Source organism: Globicephala melas, chromosome 3 (assembly GCF_963455315.2).
Source record: "Globicephala melas chromosome 3, mGloMel1.2, whole genome shotgun sequence".
In the NCBI taxonomy this organism is placed as follows: domain Eukaryota; kingdom Metazoa; phylum Chordata; class Mammalia; order Artiodactyla; family Delphinidae; genus Globicephala; species Globicephala melas.
In genome coordinates, this window is record NC_083316.1 from 167,535,970 (window position 1) to 167,555,644 (window position 19,675).

The following is a 19,675-nucleotide window of genomic DNA, read 5'->3' on the forward strand; positions in this document are numbered from 1 at the left end:
TCAATTGCTACAGGGGCTGGGCGTGGGGTGGGGGAATCTTGAAGAAAGGAAACCTAGGAGCAGGGCCAGCTGAGCCCGCGGAAAGCACAAACCCCTGATCAGGGGCGGCCCCGCTGCCGCCAGAGAGGAGGCCCAGAAGTGGCGGAAATTCCTGATTAGCAAGCACCATCTCCGACTCTGAATAAGCTGATCCAAATTTCTAGAAAACCCTGTGGGGGTCGGAAGCTAAATAGGTGCAGACCGTGGGCCATCAGCGTGCGTGTTTCAAAGAAAAACCTGGTCCCTTCCGTCCTAGCGTCTCAGTATTGATTCTAGGCTCTTCCTCGAGATTCACCAGCCCTCCATCGGCCACCTCCAACTTATTTTTTCTAGAAATTATTTTGAGGGGAGGGTAAAAAAAAAAAAAAAAGGCGGGGGTGGGGGTGGGCTGGGAGTTTAAAAGCCCCCAGACGCAACAGATTCGAGTGCCTGATGTGTCAGTCTAGGAGTCGAGAGCCTTTGTTCCTCGCTCAGACACTGGAGGTTTCTGTGGAGAAGCGGACCGGACGACAGGGGAAGAGTGTGTGTGCGGTGCCTGGATTGAGGCAAGAACAAAGGTGCTGGGCGGGCAGGCGGGCAGCCTGCAGGGCGGGTTTACCTGCTTGCCCCGGTAGAAAAGCCTCTGCAGGCCTGGCTCCACATGGAACAGCTCCTGGATCTTCTTCCTCAGCTCTTCCACTTTAGTCAGCCTGGACAAGGAGTCCACAGTGTGGGCCACCTTCCCATCCATGGTGCGAACCTGGATCCACATGGTGCCTGCTGGTGCTAGGAGGACAAGAGAGCAGGACCCCTCGGTCAGTGCTGCCGTCACCACCACCACCGGGCTGTACCATACTCAGGTCATCCTTGCTATGAATGTCCAGACTGTGGACACCGGGCAACTCTTGGAACGCCCTCCCAGCCCCGTAATCCCCCTAGACTGCCGCGGCTGGCCCAGTGCCTGGCTGAGTGAATTAAGGAGTTAATGCATTAGCACCGGTGGAGGACTGAGGAGGGAGAGGAAATTAGCGGAGAGGAAAAAGCATCCCGGACCACTCAGTCAACCCACCCTGCCTTTCACAGAGGGAAAAAAAACACCAGCGTCCAGAGGAGGAGGGGGAACACAGCCAAACGGTCAGGGGCCGAGTTTGTTCATTCATCCATTCATTCATTCCCTGGATGAATACTGACGCAAGAGGAACCCAAAAGTCCGGCTCGGGTTGGAACTTCAGAAGTCCCAGGGAACTCAACTAAGTGTGACCGAAGGGGAAGGAGCCCACCAGAGACCCGGGAGCTCGGGACCCCCGGTGCTCGCGGCCCCCCGCCGCCGCCCCCGCGCGCGTGCGCGACACACCCGCCCCGCGGTGGCCATGGCAACCGGCCGCCCCGTCCCGGTCGCCCCCGCGCGCGCAGCGCTACTCACCTCAGCCCCACGGCTGTCCCGAGCTCCAGCCTGCGTTTCCCGGACCCCGACGCACGGCCCCGGAGCCCCTCTTGTTCTCCCGCCCGCCCGCGCGGGCCAAGCCGGCGAGCCCACGCCCACCCCCACCGCCAGGACCTGCCGAGGGGCCCGCGCGCCAAGTCCCGCCCCCTTCACTTGAGCCGCCTCGATCATTGGCTCCGCCGCGGCCGGCCGCCCCGCCCTGCTCGCTCCCCATTGGCCCAGACGCGCCCGGGGAACTAAGGGCGCGCGAAATCGGGCTCGGGCGCGACAATTGAATCGCGGGGCACCCCGCGCGCAGGCGCGGAGCCTGACATCCTCCCCCGCGGCTCGCCGGGCCCTCCCCCACCCAGCCGGCGCGACCCCCGCGGGGCGCCAGGGATGTTCCGCTCGCCCCTGCCCGAGCCCGGGCTGCCAGGGGCGACTCCTAAGGGCCGGCAGGGCTGGGGGCAGAGCCCGAGACCGCGTGTAGGGCAGCCCTGGCGCGGGGGACGCGTGCGCCCGTGCTGGCCGAGAGTCCCGGAAAGTTTTGCAAAGTCAAGGCGCCGGGTGCGCCGAGTCCTGCCCGCCCCCCACCCCCGCCCACCCGCGCCCTGGCCCGGGCTGGCACCCCAATCCGCCTGACTGCTCACGATTCACTCGCCTGATTTTGCGCCGGCCCTTCTGAGGATGGCAAAGGAACCGCGTGTGTGGCTGGGACCCCGCGCGAACGTGCGTGCGATCCCGAGCGCCCGGACGGCCACCACTGCCCGCTGCGCTGCCAGCTGCTCTGATTTTTTTCCCGCGAAAACTTGGCGTTTGGGAGTTGCGGGGCCACAGGAGGCCGCGCCGGGGGCGGGCGCCTGCCTGGTGATTGGCCGCCGCAGTGGCGGGAAGCGAGAAAGGGGGTGGGGGGCGCCCCCGCCTCTGTCCACCCCCCCCTCCGCCCAGCGGGCCACGGCCCCGCCCAGCCCTGCGCGCTCTGCTGGGCGCGCCCAGCGTGTAATGGGGTCGGGTGGCGGGACCTGAATCCCCCCCCACCATGGGTGCCCTTCAGGAGCCCTAGGGATCCCCCCGGGGGCAGGGGCCCCCAGCGTTGAGACCCCCGACCTCCTAAGTCCGTTGCTTCAGCCCCTCTCCCCAGGCATGCACTGACCAGTAGGGCAGGAAGGCGGGAATCAATGTCTAAATTCTGCCGGAGAATTTGAGGGGACCCCCCCCAGGAGACCGCCTGCACCCGATGACGGGCCTCATCGCCCCAGCCTGATTTCCTAGCGTCAGGGCTCGCCAGCGCTCCCCACCCTACCCACCCGCAGGGCTTGTTTGCTGGTTTTTCCCGCCTCGTTTTCCCGCCTTCTCCGGGCTGTCCAGGCGGGCAGAGCTGCCCTCCCCCCTCCGCCCTGCCTGCTCTGCTCTGGCCAGTCTTGGAGGGCATACAGTGACCCATGCTAGACACCTACAAAGTGCCTGAACAGGGTGCTCAGAGCTGGGAGCGTAAGAGTGGGCAAGGTCGACCCTGTTGGTGGTCTCCCGGGATGTTACATTCTTATCTGGGGAGACCAGCAAGAAATGAATAAATAAAGCAAATCATTTCAGATACCGCACATGCAATGAAGACAGGACAAGAGCTGGAGAGTGACCAGCGGCCGTATGGGGGGTGGGGAGAGAGGGTACTCTGGTTAAGGTGGAGAGGTGGGCCTCTCTGAGCAGATGACATTTGAGCTGAGATCTGAGATGAGAAACCAAGGACAGATGGGTCAAGGCGGGAAGAGCAAACTCAGAGGCCGGAAAAGGCTTAGCGATGGACAGAGAGCAGGGCAGACACAGCAAAGGGGAGGGCCGGTGGGAGCTGAGGAGGTCAGAGGGGTGTCTATAAGACCTCGCAGGCCACCAGGAGGACTTTGGTCTTTCTCCTGAGAGCAGTGTGTAGCATGGGAGGGCTGTGAGCAGAAAAGCGATGAGCTCCAATTTATGTTTTTACAAGGCTTCTCTCGCCACATGTAGAGTTCCTTCTGTCTTGGCGCTGGTACTTCTGCTTTTGTTTCCCCTGGCGGTAGACAGATTAATGGCCCCCCAAAGATGTCCACATCTTAATCCCTGGAGTCTGTGAATATAGAAACTTCCATGGCAAAAGGGACTTTGCAGAGGGGATTAAATTAAACATCGTCAGATGGGGAGATTAACCTAGATTATCTGTACTGGCCCAATGTCATCACAAGGGTCCTAATAAATGACAAAGGGCGGGAGGGTCGAGTCAAAGACACAAGGATGGAAAGAGAGGATGGAGTGATGAAACTTAAAGGCAAGGAATGCGAGAAGCCTCTAGAAGCTGGAAAAGGCAAGGGACAGATTCCCTCCTAGAACACTAGAATGTAATCCTGCCAACACCTTGATTTTAGCTCCATTTCAGACTTCTGACCTCCAGAACTGTAAGAGAATTAATTTGTGTTGTTTTAAAGCACGGACTTTGTGGACATTTGTTATAGCAGCCAGAGGAAACTAATACACGAAGTCCAGGTGCTCCTGTTAATTTTCTCCACCTTCAGGACTTCCTCAATGCAACTGATTGCATTTCTGGGTGCTCAGCCATCAGCCACATGGAGACCACGTCACAGAACGGGTAGGCAGGCCTCCCAGAGCTTGTGAGGCAGATGAAATCTTCCACATTGACAACAGCTGCCCCAGGAACCCAGCCTGCTCCTGGCGTGAGCATAGCATCCATTTGTGCCGGCTGTTGCTAAAACTCAACGTGGCCGAAAGAAGAAATAGACCATATATTCTTCATGTACATTTGGTGCAGGGCACAGCCCAGGCTCCTTGGATGAGGTTAAGTGACACAGAAAGAGGTGTCTGGCTTTCCCTGAAGAAAAGACCTGGAGTGGTGGGGATGCAGGGCCCCATTTCTCTAGTCATTTCGAGAAAGTCAGAGGGGTTGCTTGGGTTAATTAACTATGAGCAAGAGACTATGCAAAGCATCTCCAAAAGAAGTTTAGTAACTAGTTAGGAAGACAAGACATCGATGTCTGCAAAAGACATCACATCCAATAAAGCAAGATATGACAAAGAGTAAATGAGGTCTGCCAGAGCCTGGAGAACAGATACTTTGTAGAGCCTCTTCTGCTTCAGACCCTCCCCCTGCTTAGGCACCGGCCCACGCGCGAATTGGACACCACGAATAACTGCTAGGGTGCCAAGGGCCCCAGTTTCCCTTTTGCAGAACGATATGCTCTCGACAGTCATTAAGTCATTCAACAAACTTTAATTGTCCTCCCTTGCCTGAACCAGGCTCTGGGTTTGGCAAACAAATTCCTGCCCTAGAGGGACTTCCCAACCAATGGAGGAGACGCTGGCATAAAGATGAGTGTCAGCTGTGCAGAGAGAGAGAATGCTTCGTGGTGGCATCCGCGTTCACATGGAGCCCACCGCGCTCTGAGCATCTTCAAGACACAGCAGATTCCATGTCCTGGCCATGGCTATCATTTTCCTTCTAACACACACTGATATAAATATAGAGCTATTAAGGTGGAAACGACTGGGAATTCCCTGGCAGTCCAGTGGTTAAGACTCCGAGATTTCACTGCTGAGGGCACGGGTTCAATCCCTGCTCTGGGAGCTAAGAGCCCACAAGCTTCATGGTGTGGCCAAAACAAACAAACAAACAAAAGGTGAAAATGATTATCTGTGTAGGACCCAGCATCAATCTGTGAACCCTGAGAAGGGGGTGCACACACCCACATTTGGGGGCCATCGGATGGGGCAGAAAATACCCCTGGGCTCATGCCCTGTGCCTCTCCATCTGTAAATAGAGCTCACGATGCCTGCCTCACCACAGGGCCTGGAAGAATTCTTCCCACCCAGGCCCCTAGACCTCTGGCAGGATGACAGTTGTTCCCTAGTCGCCAGCAATGTTGGGATCGTGTGGTTTTCTTGTTCGTTTGTTCGTTATTTCCTAGGAAAAAGAGGTCAGGCTACCATTTCACCAACCAGTGAGGACTTTGGGATTCCCAAGCAGCCGCCCACTCCCAACAGCCTTGCCTCTCATCCTGGCCATTGGGAAACCCTTCCCGGAACCCTGGCTGGATGATGTCACAGACAGATGACGTCACTGTGGCCAAGGAACCGGGTATCTCAGTGACATGGGGGAGAGGGGAGGATGTTTCTCCATCACCTCAACCCCCTATGTCTGTGGTGAAGTCCATTGAATTAGTGCTGCCCAAGGATGCGGTCTACCTGGCCGGCTCCAGCATAAAAGGGCAGGTGGTTCTAACTCTGAACAGCACCCTGGTGGACCCCATCGTGAAGGTGGAGCTCGTGGGAAGAGGTTATGTGGAGTGGAATGAAGAAATTGGGGCATCCCGCGATTACAGCCGAGATGTTATTTGCAACAACAAGGCTGACTATGTGCACAAGACAAAGACATTCCCAGTGGAGGGTAAGGACAAGGCCAGCCGCCAACCTTAGCCAGAATAGGAACCGGGGTCTGGAAGGTAAACACATCTGTTAGTCAATCAACAAACCCCCGGGGATATCAGAAATGGGCAGAGGCCTGGTTCCCCTGGTCACAGGGAAAGAGATAGGAGGGAGAAGGCTAGGAAAGCTCTCCGTGGGAAGGACTGACTAGTCCCCAACTCTGCCAGGTTCAAATCTAAAGTCTGGACAGACATCAGGAAGCCTAAGCTACCAGGAAACTATATGTCCTTTCCAAAATATGTCCATGGGGGTGTTTCCGGGTAGTCCACAGTCAAGCAGAACACTTGGCCAATGCTTGACTGAACAAAGTTCAATTGTAGATTTTTTTTTTTTAATTTTAGATAGGGTAGCCTGGGAAGGTCTCTCCAAAGAGGTGACTACCAAGCTCAGATCTAGTGATGGGAGGGGGACCTGCCCAGATATCCAAGGGAGGAACGGCAACCTGCTGGGCCTTCATACTCAGCAATTAGGCCGCCTCTCTGTGTCCCAGTTAACCCACCTGGAAAATGGGAATAGGAAAAAGTCCTGCCTCCTAAGACTGCCTTGAGAACTTAATGATTTAATGGCATGTCGAGGGGAGGGCTCAGAATAGTGGGGCGGGGGGGGGAGGGGTATACAGTAATGTTTGTTAGGTGTTCGTTTTTTCAACCAAAACACTCCCCCACCCCTCACCACCCACATTATCAGCTATCACCCTTCTCCATTTCCAAGGGAAGCATCCTTTCCCCTCAGAAGCATCAGCCCCAAGCCTGCGATGGGTTCACTCATTTACTTCACAAACATGTATTAAGCACCTACTGTGCACAACAACCATGGCAGATGCTGGGGATACAACAGCGAAGAAAACAGACAGGGTCCCTGGCATCGCTGGGGTTGCCATCAGGCAGGGAAAACGCTCTAATAAGGGGGTTTTGGAGAAGTGCAAAAAAAAAATAAAACAGGGAGGTCACAGAGATGGGGGGTAGTGTGAGTCCCTCCCCGGTCTTCCATCACCACTCAGTCAATCAACAAATATTAAGCACCTACTGTATGCTGTGCACTGAAGTCCAAGCTCTGCCAGGGCAGGGAGATTTGCCTGCCTTGGGACCCAAGGTGTGTTTGTTGAATGAATATGCGATCGAATCCTGCAGCCAGACCTCCAGTTTCCCAGGCCCAGAGCACGGGTGAGCAAGTCCTGGTCAGTGGTTTTGAGTGACCACCCCAGTCGCATCACCTACCCAGGGCATCGGTCTCCAGCGTAGCTGAGACCTAATATTTATGGGCCTAGGCTTTTTCGATCCCTAAAAATCACAGAGCTAAGCCTAGCTCAGGGACAAACAGGCCAGGTCCAGAACAAGCTCCCTGCCAAAACAATAAAGAAAGAAAAGAGGGAAGAAAAGATTCTAGAACCTTCTGATGGCATCGGTGTGTTTTGCTTTCAGATAATTGGTTAAGTGCAGGCAGCCGCACCTTTGACTTCCATTTCAACTTACCTGCCAGGCTCCCTTCTACCTTCACCAGCAAAAGTGGCCATGTCTTTTACTTCGTGCAGGCCTCCTGCATGGGTCGGGAGCACATTCTAGCCAAGAAGAGAAGGTACTTGTTGGTTCAAGGGACTTCTTCGGATTTCCACGCAGAAAACCCATTGCAGGTAGTGATGCAGAAGGAGCAGGGATAGGGCATGTCCTCAAAGCTCCCCGGAGGCAGGGGGAGGCGGGCAGCCAGGAGACGGGAGGCCGTGACCTGGAAGAAGGGAAGGTGTTGGCCGCTCCTCCGGCCCAGTGATTTCGCAAACGGGGAATCAGAAACCAGGGCAGGAACTAAACCAGCGGCTCTCAACTGGGGTGATTCTGCCCCTGCGGGGGACACTGGGAGATGTCTGGGAACATTTTTGGTTGTCTCGACTGGGGAGGGGTGATGAGTGGGATCAAGAGAGTGTGGGCCAGGGATGACGCTCCACACCCCGCAGTGCCCCCCACAGGGAATGACATGGGCCCTGAATGTCCTTGACATTCAAGAATCAAGAGTGAGCAGAGGGACTTCCCTGGTGGCGCAGTGGTTAAGAATCCGCCTGCCAATGCAGGGGACACAGGTTTGAGCCCTGTTCCGGGAAAATCCCACATACCGCGGAGCAGCTAAGCCCGTGCGCCACAACTACCGAGCCCACGAGCCACAACTACTAGCCCGCATGCCACAACTACTGAAGCCCTTGAGCCTAGAGCCCATGGTCCACAACAAAGAGAAGCCACCGCAATGAGAAACCCGTGCACCACGATGAAGAGTAGCCACCGCTCGCCCCAACTAGAGAAAGTCCACGTGCAGCAACGAAGACCAAACGCAGCCAAAAATAAGTAAATAAATAAATGTTATTAAAAAAAAAAAAAAAAGAGTGAGCAGAGGCCCCTCTGTGACCCCTGACTGAGGGTCCTGGGTGCTCGGTGACTCTCCAGGAACTGATAATGGAGGTGGTGCCCCCCACCAAGAAGCACGGAAAGGGGATGCCCTCCATTCAGGGGGAAGGAAGGGCCTTGTGGCATCAGTCACCTGAGCGGAGGAAGTTTTTGGACAGCTTCTGGAGGCCAGGTGCAGAGGTGGAAGTAAGGGAGGGTGGACTTACATTGGCCAAAGTCACTTCACCTCCCTGGGGACCCATTTGTCATCAGAGTGTTGTGGCTGAGAGGGCTGGCATTTTAGTTTTCAACGTCCAAGTTAAAAATCCTAGCATCTCCACCTACCTGCTGTGTGACCCTCTGCAAGTGATGTGGCCTCTCTGTGCCTGCATTTCCTCATCTGTCAAATGGGCACAGAGATGGTGCCTGTCCCCTAGATCTCAGAAGGAGCAGTGAGTGGACTTCATGCAAGTTCTGGACCTTGCACAGTGGCCGGCAGTGGTGGTAGGAGAGAGCCCCAGAATATTAAGTCCCCATAAATCTTGTCACTGCTGCTGCTGCCACAGGTAGCCTTTTTTTTTTGGCTGCACCACATGGCATGTGGGATCTTAATTCCCTGACCAGGGATCAGACGTGCACCCCCTGCATTGGAAGCATGGAGTCTTAACCACTGGACTGCCAGGGAAGTCCCGGGTAGTCTTATCTGTGTAACAGGGATCATCTCTAGCCCGGCCTACTTCAGGGGGGTAGATGCTTGGAGGGGTGGATCAGATGAAGCAGACCTGAGCTCAAGGCCCGCTTGGCCACCTGCTCCCTGTGTGACCCAGAGCGGGCTCTGGCCCTTCTCTGGCTCTTCCCTCAAGAGTTAATCTAGGGTGCAGGGGGCACAAGGCAGGAATTGGGGCAAAATGCTGGTATGGGACCACACCTAGCTTGAGATCTCTGCCGCCAGATCCTTCACTACCCGATGGCCTTGGGCAATTAACAGCACCTCCCAGACCCTCGATTGTCCTGATCTGTACAATGGGAATACTACTACTACTACTACTACTAATCTTTCCTCGATTGTGGGGATCACAAAGCACCCAGCACGATGTGTACACATAGGGGATGCCTAGTAAATGGGAAGAGCTCAAATCGTTATTATAGCAGCAAAGAGAGTTATTACAGATGTTTTCCTTTTTATTACCTATTTATTTATTTATGGCTACACTGGGTCTTTGTTGCTGCACACGGGCTTTCTCTAGTTGCGGCAAGCGGGGGGCTACTCTTCAGTGCGGTGTGCGGGCTTCTTACTGTGGTGGCTTCTCTTGTTGCAGACCACAGACTTTAGGCATGCGTGCTTCAGTAGTGTGGCGCGCGGGCACCATAGCTGTGGCGCGCGGGCTCTAGAGCGCAGGCTCAGTAGTTGTGGCACACGGGCTTAGTTGCTCCGTGGCATGTGGCATCTTCCCGGACCAGGGCTCAAACCCGTGCCCCGTACACTGGCAGGCAGATTCTTAACCACTGCACCACCGGGGAAGTCCCTACAGATATGTTTTGAGAGTACAGAAATACGGTGTTTTCTTCAGCTACTCAGTACTGTTTTAATCAGATTGTAGGGGGCAGGGTGAGGGCAGGAGCTGGTGGACCAGGGCAGAAGCTACTGCTCTGGTCCAAGTAGACACGGAGTCTTGACTCCTATAATCTGTCCTTCTCATAGCAGCTGAAAGGATTCAGGTGATGACCCTGCTCAGCCTTCCAGGGCTCCCACCTTCCACGGGGTAAACGCTCAAGGCCTCCCTGCGGCCCCCAAGGCCCTGCACCACCTGCCCTGTCCCCTCCCTGCCCTCCCCTCCTCCCTCTCTCCCCCTCACTCACTCTGCTCCAGACACACTGGCCTCCTTGCTGTTCCTCCAACACGACGGGCATGGTGCTGCCCCAGGGCCTTTGCACAGGCTGCGCCCTCCGCCTGGAACCCTGTGACAGGATCTTCCTATCCCTCCCCCTCATCCTTCAGATCTTTGCTTGGAAGCCAGGTCTTCAATCACCGGCATTGCTGATGCCCCCATGAACCGCCACAACCCCCACAGAAGGCAATATCCATATTAAAATGAACACGCACTTTGCCTCATCCATTTCCCTTCTAGAAAATTCTCCCATCGCTATCCTTTCACGTGTGTGACATGACCTCTCACTGCACTGTTTGTGGTGGCCAGAAACTGGCAACAGCTTAAATGTTTGTTGCTAAGTCAATTAAAGTAGCAGTACACAAAGGTCAACTCTACAGATACAGCAAAGAGAGAAAGAGAGAGAGACCAAGACACAGAGACAGAGAGTGAGGCAGCTCTCCCTCTCAGCACCTCCAAGTTACTGGGTTGAACGAGTAAAGCAAAGTTCAGAACAGCGTGTCTAGCCGTTGGTGGTAAAAACAAAAACTGCACAGAACTTCCTTGCAGGTGTAACAAACAGACGTCTCTTTCCAGAGACCAGAGAAACCGGCAACAGACACTGCCTCCTGGGAGGGAGCAGGGGAGGGACAAACTTTTCCCCTTCCACTTTTTTTTTTAAACATCTTTATTGATATACAACTCACATACCTTATAATTCACCCCTTTAAAACGTCCAAATCAGGACTTCCCTGGTGGTCCAGTGGTTAACGTTCCATGCTTCCAACGCAAGGGGCGTGTGTTTGATCCCTCATGGGGGAACTACGGTCCCATGTGCTAAGCGGTGCGGCCAAATAAAAAATAAATAAAAATAAAATAAAATGTCCAAATCAATGGCTTTTAGTGCATTCACACAGTTGTACAGCCCTCACCACAGTCAGTTTTAGAACACTTTTATTATCCCCCAAAGAAGTCTTGCATCCCTTAGCTGTCACCCCCAAACCTCTCTGTCCCCTCCCCCAGCCACCACTAAATCCATTCTCTGTCTCTGTGGATTTGCCTGGTCTGGACATCCCTCCCCTCACCTCTTGATGGACCTTGGATTGTTTCCACATTTTGGCTGTTAGGAACGATGCTGCTGCTAACATACGTGTGCAAGGTTTTACATGGACGCGAGTTTTCATTTCTCGTGGGTAGACACCTAGGAGTGGAACTGGAAAAGATGGTAACTCTGTTTTACCTTTCGAGGAGCGGCCAGACTCTTTTCTACAGCGGCCACCCCATTTTACATTCCCACCAGCCATGAACGAGGGTTCCAATTTTTCCACATTCACTCCTCTCTGTGTACCTTTAGAATTTTGAAAGACGTGACCCGTTGCCTCTTCCAACAAGCAGTACCATTGGGTAGAGGACATGTCCCCAAGACCTCTCCTAACCAAGAAGTCTGAAAGAGTTGGCATCCTGACTCCCCTTACCTCACCCCCTTGCCTAACCTCATAGCTTATCCCTATCAGAAATGTACCATTAGGGCTTCCCTGGTGGCGCAGTGGTTAAGAATCCGCCTGCCAATGTAGGACACCTGGGTTCGAGCCCTGGTCCGGGAAGATCCCACATGCCACGGAGCAACTAAGCCCGTGCGCCACAACTACTGAGCCTGCGCTCTAGAGCCCATGAGCCACAACTATGGAGCCCATGTGCCTAGGGCCCATGCTCCGCAACAAGAGAGGCCACCGCAATGAGAAGCCCGCGCACCGCAACGAAGAGTAGCCCCCGCTCGCCGCCACTAGAGAAATCCCGTGCACAGCAACGAAGACCCAAAACAGCCAAAATAAATAAATAAATAAACAACAACAACAAAAAAAGAAATGTACCACTAAAAAAAAAAAAAAAAAGGAATGTACCATTTATATGTCCATCTCCAGACCAGAGCAGAGACTGGACTGGTCTTCACTGCTATGGGTTTTCCTTGAACTTTGCACCAAGTTGGTACAAACGAATACTGGTTGAATGAATGAATCCCCCCAAAGTTTCATATATGCCAAAGGAATATGGGGTCCCAAAAAACTCCTGGGTATGGAAAATCAATGTTGAGTTTGTGCCCTAATATTCTTGGAAATCAGAGCCCTGTGGCCACCCCACCTGGCCTGGTGCGGGGGGTCTCTCTGATGGGCCACCCCTGATGTCTCTCGGCACTTCCTTCAGGACCAGGACAGAACTGCTGGCTTGGCCTTGAGTTAGGGCAGTGAGTCCTTTAATGCCTGCAGGGTCCTAACGCATGCAACGAATTTTCGAATAAGACTGGAGGGGTTTAGAATGAAATGGGCTGCAATTAGCCTTCCAAGAGGAGGGAAAGAGTGGGAAGGCTGAAGATAGGCAGAAGCCAGAGGCAGAGGGTAGGAGGTGAGGCTGAAGGGGTCGGGGGGTCAGCCTGAGGTCTCCAAGAGGAATGGCATTGAACCTAGAACAGTGTTTTTCAAACCTCAGGTCATGACCCGCTAGTAGGGTGCAAAATCCATTTAGCAAGTTGCAAAGCATATTTCTACAAAATGAAAGGATAGGCAGGACCAAAATAGAAAAAATGTCAATTTTGTGGGTTGCAAACGTTGTTGTTCTTAATATAAAATAAGAAAACAGAACAGAGAATAAAATAGGTAGAATAGAAAATATCAGAAAAAGTCCACTTGGTGGGTTGCCATTAATTTTTCAAAATGAAAACAGAGAATAGAATATGTCAGAAAATATAAATTTGGTGGGTTGCAACAGACTTTGTTTTTATAAAATCAATGTGTAGGACTGAATAGAATAGTATTGAATACGTAAAATGGGATAGAATTTACCAGAAAAAATAAATTTGGTGGGTTACAACGTTTTCGTTTTATATAAAACAAAATGATAGAATAGAATAGCGTAAGTAGACTAGAAATACCAGAAAAATCAATTCAGAGGGTCCAATCAAGAGTTTTTAAAAGAATAGATTAAATAGAATAGAAGAGGATAGAAGAGGAATTCTCAGCAGGCATGTAGCAAGGATAAGCATTATTTCATGAAACTTATTTCTCTTTCATAGATTTAGATGCCGATGGATATATAAATTTGTGCTTTTCGCCACAATATTAAAATCTACGTTTCAACTATGAGTTGTGGTTTTTTAAAAAAGAATAATATGTAACAAATACTCTGTGTGGCCTGCAGAGTCTAAAAGATTCATCATCAGGCTCTTTACAGAAAAAAATTCATCAACTCTATGTCCTAGACCAACTCTTTCTTTTAAATTGTAGTATAGTTGATTTACAATATTACATTAGTTTCTGGTGTATAACAGTGATTCAATATTTTTATAGACTATACTCCATTTAAAGTTATTACAAAATAACGGCTGTATTTCCCTGTGCTGTATAATATATCCTTGTTGATCATTTACTTTGTATATAGTAGCCTGTGTCTCTCTCTTTATTTTTAGTGGAGTATAGTTGCTTTACAATGTTGTGTTAGTTTCTGCTGTACAGCGAAGTGAATCAGCCACATGTATACATGTATCCCCTCTTCCTTGGATTTCCCTCCCATTTAGGTCACCACAGAGCATTGAGTAGAGTTCCCTGTGCTATACGGCAGGTTCTCATTAGTTATCTATCTTATACCGAGTAGTGTATATATGTCACCCCTAATCTCCCAATCTGTCCCACCCTCCCCTTCCCCCCTTGGTATCCATACATCTGTTCCCTACGTCTGTGTCTCCATTTCTGCTCTGCAAATAAGTTCATCTATACCATTTTTCTAGATTCCACATATATGCGTTAATATATGATACTTGTTACTTACTTCACTCTGTATGACAGTCTCTAGGTCCATCCATGTCTCTGCAAATGGTGCAGTTTCATTCCTTTCTATGACTGAGTAATTTTCCATTGTATATATGTACCACATCTTCTTTATCCATTCCTCTGTTGATGGACATTTAGGTTGCTTCCATGACCTGGTTATTGTAAGTAGTGCTGCAATGACCATTGGGGTGCATGTATCTTTTTGAATTATGGCTTTCTCCAGGTATATGCCCAGGAGTGGAATTGCTGGGTCATATAGTAGTTCTATTTTTGGTTTTTTAAGGAAGCACCATACTGTTCTCAATAGTGACTGTATCAATTTACATTCCCACCAACAGTGTAAGTGTGTCCCCTTTTCTCCACACCCTCTCTAGCATTTATTGTTTGTAGACTTTTTAATGATAGCCATTCTGACTGGTGTGAGGTGATACCTCATTGTAGTTTTGATTTGCATTTCTCTAGTAATTAGTGATGTTGAGCATCTTTTCATGTGTTTGTTGGCCATCTGTATGTCTTCTTTGGAGAAATGTCTATTTAGGTCTTCTGCCCCCTTTTTTTTTTTTTGGCGGTACGCGGACCTGTCACTGTCGTGGCCTCTCCCGTTGCGGAGCACAGGCTCCGGACGCGCAGGCTCAGCAGCCATGGCTCAGAGGCCCAGCCACTCTGCGGCATGTGGGATCTTCCTGGACCGAGGCACGAACCCGTGTCCCCTGCATCGGCAGGCAGACTCTCAACCACTGTGCCACCAGGGAAGCCCTACTTTTAGTTTTTTGAGGAACCTCCATACTGTTCTCCACAGCGGCTGCACCAATTTACATTCCCACCAACAGTGTAGGAGGGTTCCCTTTCCTCCACATCCTGGCCAGCATTTGTCATTTGTAGAATTTTTGATGATACCCATTCTGACAGGTGTGAGGTGCTATTTCATTGTGGTTTTGATTTGTATTTCTCTGATGATTAGCCACGTTGAGCCTTTTTTCGTGTGCCTATTGACCATCTGTATATGCTCTTTGGTAGAGCAACTCTTTCTTGTATGTAAGCCCAAGAAGTGTCTTCAGATGCTCCTTCCAGCTCTTTTATGATGTCAAATACACATGGAAACAATATAAATGTCTATCCTTCCCTAGCGGTCCGGTGGTTAGGACTCCATGCTTCCACTGCAGGGGGCGCGGGTTCAATCCCTGGTCAGGGAACTAGGATCCTGCATGCCGCACAGCACGGCAAAAAAAAAAAAAAAAAATTATATATATACGTAAAATATGTATATTATATATATATATATATATATGTCTATCCTGGAGGGGGAAGGGTAAATTAACTATTTTGCAGCACATTCCATTGCCATCGTGGAAACAAATGAATCAGAATGACAGGCACCAACATGAACGCCTTTCAAACACAGGATGTTAAGCTAGAAAAGCAGGTTGCTGGAAAAGATATGAGGCTTGATTTATTTAAAGCATTCAGATATGTCAAACAATACTGTGTACTTCTACCACAAATAAATAAATGTACTCCTAAACAATACAAACATTTGCATGAGCATGACAAATGCCACACACACACACACACACACACACACACGCTTGTAAAAGTATTAAGATCCTCTGGAAGAAGATACAGGAAGTCAGCAGAAGTGAAGAGCAAATCATTGGAAGCGCACTCCACCTCACAACAAATCTTTTATTTTATTTCATTTATTTATTTATTTTTTGGTCACATGGCTTGCAGGATCTTAGTTCCCTGGCCAGGGATCAAACCTGGGCCTCGGCAGTGAGAGCGCCAAGTCCTAGCCCCTGGACGGCCAGAGAATTCCCTCGAATCTTTTACAGTAGTACCCACAAATAAAAAGCCAAATGTTACCCAAGCCACACATTAAACATAACGTATATGTGACTTTATTTGCAATCCAGCAGCTAACCAATTGATATAAAGGCTGCTTTTTGAAGCCTTTATTTAAACACGTTACGTAATTTCAACTCTACAGTTTTCATGATTCAGAGCCCATAATATTTTCTCCTTAAGTCTGAACTACTTGGGTAAGCCCTAGGTCTGGGCTTAGACCATAAGACGTTCCCTGTCTTCCAGAAAACTAAGACTCAGAGAAGTCAAGGCACTGGTACAAGGTCACAGAGCAAGTGAGTCGTGGAGCTGGGGATAAAGCCAGGGCCTTGTGAATTTCTTAGGTCTATTTTACAGACAAGGAAATTGACAGTCAGAATGGCAAAGGATTTTGATTAAATGGCAAAGCTGGGAATGACTTTGGGCTGCAAAATCCCCAAGACTCCAGATTCCATACCAGTGCCTCTTACTAGGAGAGTCCCAAAGGCTCAAGCCTTTGGTGGACTGTTGGGTGAGCAAGTGGATCTTGTGGCCGCAATGCCTCACAATTGTCCATTCCCCCCACCCCCTTCTAGAATCCTCTGGTCGTGGAGGCCAAGAAAAAGATCTACTACAATTGCTGCAGACAGGGCACCATCTGCCTGCAGATCCAGATGGAAAAGAACATCTTCACGCCAGGGGAGAGGGTCATTTTCACCACGGAAATCAACAACCAGACCAGCAAGCGCATCAAGACGGTCATCTTCGCCCTCTACGCCCACGTGCAGTACGAGGGCTTCACACCCAATGCAGAGCGACACTCAAGGGTGGACAGCAGTGAGCTGCTTCGGCAGGAGGCCAACACCCAAATCACACCCTTCAACACCACCAAGATCGTCAGCACTTTCTACCTCCCGCCCGTGCTGTCCGTGAGCTGCGGCACACGGGACAGCGAGATCATGAACACCTACTACGAGTTGGTCAGCACCGTCCACCTGCCCTGGTCCCTGACCAGTGTCAAGGTCAAGGTGCCCATCATTATCACCAGAGCCCCCGTGGACTCAGACAGCTGCGGGCTGCTGGACGGGAGCGGTGTTATCGTGAGCCTGGATCATCAGAATTAAATGCCCAAACGTCTAAATATTTCAAGTTTTATCAAACTCTAAGGCAGGTCCTTCCTTTGCCTCGTGCAGATGGCCATCAGATGAGTCCAGGCTTGGGCAGCACGTAGTCTGAAACTTGCCAAGCTCCAGCCGGGCGGTCCTCCATTTCTCCCATCCCAAGAAAGATCACTCAATACCAGTAGAGGACAAAGCCTTCCAGGACCGCACCCCAGACCCATCTGCTTGCTGGCTCTTACAGTGCCAAGACCAGGGATCCCCAACTGGGAGCGACTCTGCCCTCCAGAGGACACTGGCAAAGCCTGGTTGTATCGGTTATCCCAATTGAGGGGAGCAGGGTGCGCTCCTGGCATCCAGGGGGTGGGGGCTAGGGATGCTGCTCTGTGCCGCACAGTGCCCAGGACGGTCTCCCACAGAGAATGGCCCAGCTCCAGATGTCAGCAGTACCGAGGTGGGGAGACCCGGGCTGGGGCCATTTATGGGGACGGATGGTTGCTGAGTCCCCAGGCTGGGTCTGGGAGCCTCTTATCGTATCCCTCGTCCACTTACAGTCCCCCTCCCCGGCTCCCCCACCACATTCAGGGTAAAAGCCCAAGTCCTCCCAGCACATCCACCCACGTCCAATCTATCAGCAAGCCATAGGGGCCCCTCTCCAAAATCTCCCCAGAATCCGCCTATCTCTCTGCCCTCCTCTGCATCCAGCTTTCCTCCCATCCATCCCCTGGACCAGGGCGGTCACCTGCACCTGGGTCTCCTGACCCCTGACCTGGATCCCCACATTCTGTCCTTCCTGCAAATAAAAATCCAGGACCCCCAATTAGACTTGAATTTCAGAAGAATAATTTTTTAGCATAAGTATGTCCCTCACCACAGTTGGTATCTACTTATGCTTTAAAAAATCATTCGTTGTTTACCTGATATGCCAGTTTAACTGAACATCCTGTATTTTACCTGGTTATCCGATTCCCCAAGCAACTAAAAGGCTCTCCGCACAAGTCGGGCCACCATACTCCTTGGCTTAAAATCTTTTAAACCTCCGTCGGGTCCCCAAAGCATCCGCTGCGGCCCACCAGGTCCTGGGTGGTCAGGAATGAAGGAATGGGCCAGAGTGTTTATTCTGGGCTAATGACTCTGAAATATTTCTCCAAGCACCCGCAGGCGACAAAATACTCAGCACAAGCCTCACCCCTGCCGCGGGCCCTCCATAAACCATGCAGAGGGGAGGCATATACACTTGAATGGCGGGCCCAAGGCATCCCGGAACATTCTGAGATGCTGTTTCAGATCAAACTTTTTTGAGGGGAGGCGGTGCAGATAGAATGCACGGATTTAATTTGCTATTTCTCTCTCTAAAAAAAATTTTTTTCATGAGAGAGATCTCTCACTTTCAGCCACGTTTACAGGGTGTCTCCAAAAGAGCTTCTGTGGCAGTCCTGGCTCCCTGGCAGGGGTCACTGCTGGGCCTGGGTGGGGATGTACCCCTGCTGATTTGGGTATGTAATCTTCCTTTTGCAGTGGACAAAAGGATCCAACCCTGAGGCGGTGTCATTCCGCTGCCCTGCTTCCCGAAAATTCAAAATGGTTTATTTTAGGGAGGAAGAGGATGATCTTGCTTGCCATAATGTCCTTGGCCCCAGCCTGAGCATCCTTGAGGCTCTGGAGACCAGGTCTGGGCCATCCCCACCTCTCCAGAACTAGATCCAGAAGGGCTGTGCTCTTCAAAGCTGCAGAGCCAATGTCGCCTCCTCCAGGAAGCCTTCCAGCCATGCCTCTTGCCCTCCAAAGGGCTCCCCAGTCCCAGACCCTTCCTCCATCTGGTCCTGACCTCATACACCACAAAGGCCTTTGTCCAGCTCTGTTCCATATGGGGGGGAAATTAAGGTGGGGATATCACAGCAGAGTCCTCCTCAGGGCCCCGGCACCACTCCAGCCCCCAAGTGGTTGTTTAAAGATATAACAAGCGATTGTTAATATATAACAACAGTGTTCGGGACTCTGCTCCTCTTGGATGGTGGGACAGAGCGTTTCAAGAATCCCAGAGGTGGATCGTAAGCCAGCTGGTGACTAGCCCTCACAGCTGGGGTGTCATCAGGCCGGAAGGGGGCGTCTGTGAACCCGGGGGGGGCCTCCAATTCTTTCCCACCATACTATCCTTACTTCCTTCTGTTTGGGACAAGGGATTTCTCCTCTCTGAGCCTCAGTTTCCCCATCTGTAAAATGGAAAAAACAAAAGTTGTTAGCCCTAGAGTTTGGAGAAGATTAAAAGGATTAGGGACTTCCCTGGCAGTCCAGTGGTTAAGACTCCATGCTTCCACTGCAGGGGGCAGGGGTTCCATCCCGGTTGGGGAACTAAGATCCCATATTACTGTGCGGCCAAAAAATTAAAATAAAAGGGCTAGTATGTGCACCGCTTTTAGGAGAACTTCTGGAACACAGTAAGTGCCAGCCAGATGCTAATTATGAGTTTTAGGATTTATTTCCCTTCCATGGACTTCTCCAACTCCAACAGCTCACCAGTCAGGTCTCAGGGACCTCCAGGTCACTGCGCCTAGGGTCACCTCACTGTCTTTGTCCTTCTTAGACCTTTTATTTGGAAAAATTCCAACTCCTATGGAAAAAGCTTGAAAGAATTATACAATAGACAGGTGATCATCCACCTCGAGCCTCCTGTTGATGATTTTGGCCATATTTGCTCTTTTCCTCTTTTTCTCTCTCCCAGATTGTTTTGCAGTAAATTGTAGCATCACGGTGCTGGGTCCCTGTACTC

At 51.3% G+C, this 19,675-nt stretch overlaps 2 protein-coding genes across 2 annotated transcripts in view; one reads left to right on the plus strand and one right to left on the minus strand.

The window, feature by feature from the left end:
* The window catches only part of UHRF1 (ubiquitin like with PHD and ring finger domains 1), a 31,087-nt gene extending 29,563 nt beyond the window's left edge, over nucleotides 1-1,524 (minus strand). The window contains exons 1-2 of the mRNA XM_060295605.2: nucleotides 1,442-1,524; nucleotides 638-804 (exon numbers count right to left, since the gene is read on the minus strand). Coding sequence (XP_060151588.1) covers nucleotides 638-790 — 153 coding nt within the window. The 5' untranslated portion in view covers nucleotides 791-804; nucleotides 1,442-1,524. The remainder of the gene's footprint in view (nucleotides 1-637; nucleotides 805-1,441) is intronic.
* Nucleotides 1,525-5,617: 4,093 nt separating this feature from the next.
* ARRDC5 (arrestin domain containing 5) lies at nucleotides 5,618-16,911 on the plus strand. The gene is made up of 3 exons (XM_030880372.2): nucleotides 5,618-5,870; nucleotides 7,330-7,538; nucleotides 16,384-16,911. The coding sequence occupies exons 1-3, from the start codon at nucleotides 5,618-5,620 to the stop codon at nucleotides 16,909-16,911; spliced, it is 990 nt and encodes a 329-aa protein (XP_030736232.1).
* The last annotated feature ends 2,764 nt before the right edge of the window (nucleotides 16,912-19,675 follow it).

What these genes read in the sequence shown, in the direction of transcription:
- ARRDC5 (XM_030880372.2), top strand. Translation starts at nt 5,618, where the DNA reads ATGTCTGTGGTGAAGTCCATTGAATTAGTGCTGCCCAAGGATGCGGTC. An exon ending in AAAGACATTCCCAGTGGAGG is followed by an intron (nt 5,871 to 7,329) that starts GTAAGGACAAGG and finishes TTTTGCTTTCAG; the next exon opens with ATAATTGGTTAAGTGCAGGC. An exon ending in ACGCAGAAAACCCATTGCAG is followed by an intron (nt 7,539 to 16,383) that starts GTAGTGATGCAG and finishes ACCCCCTTCTAG; the next exon opens with AATCCTCTGGTCGTGGAGGC.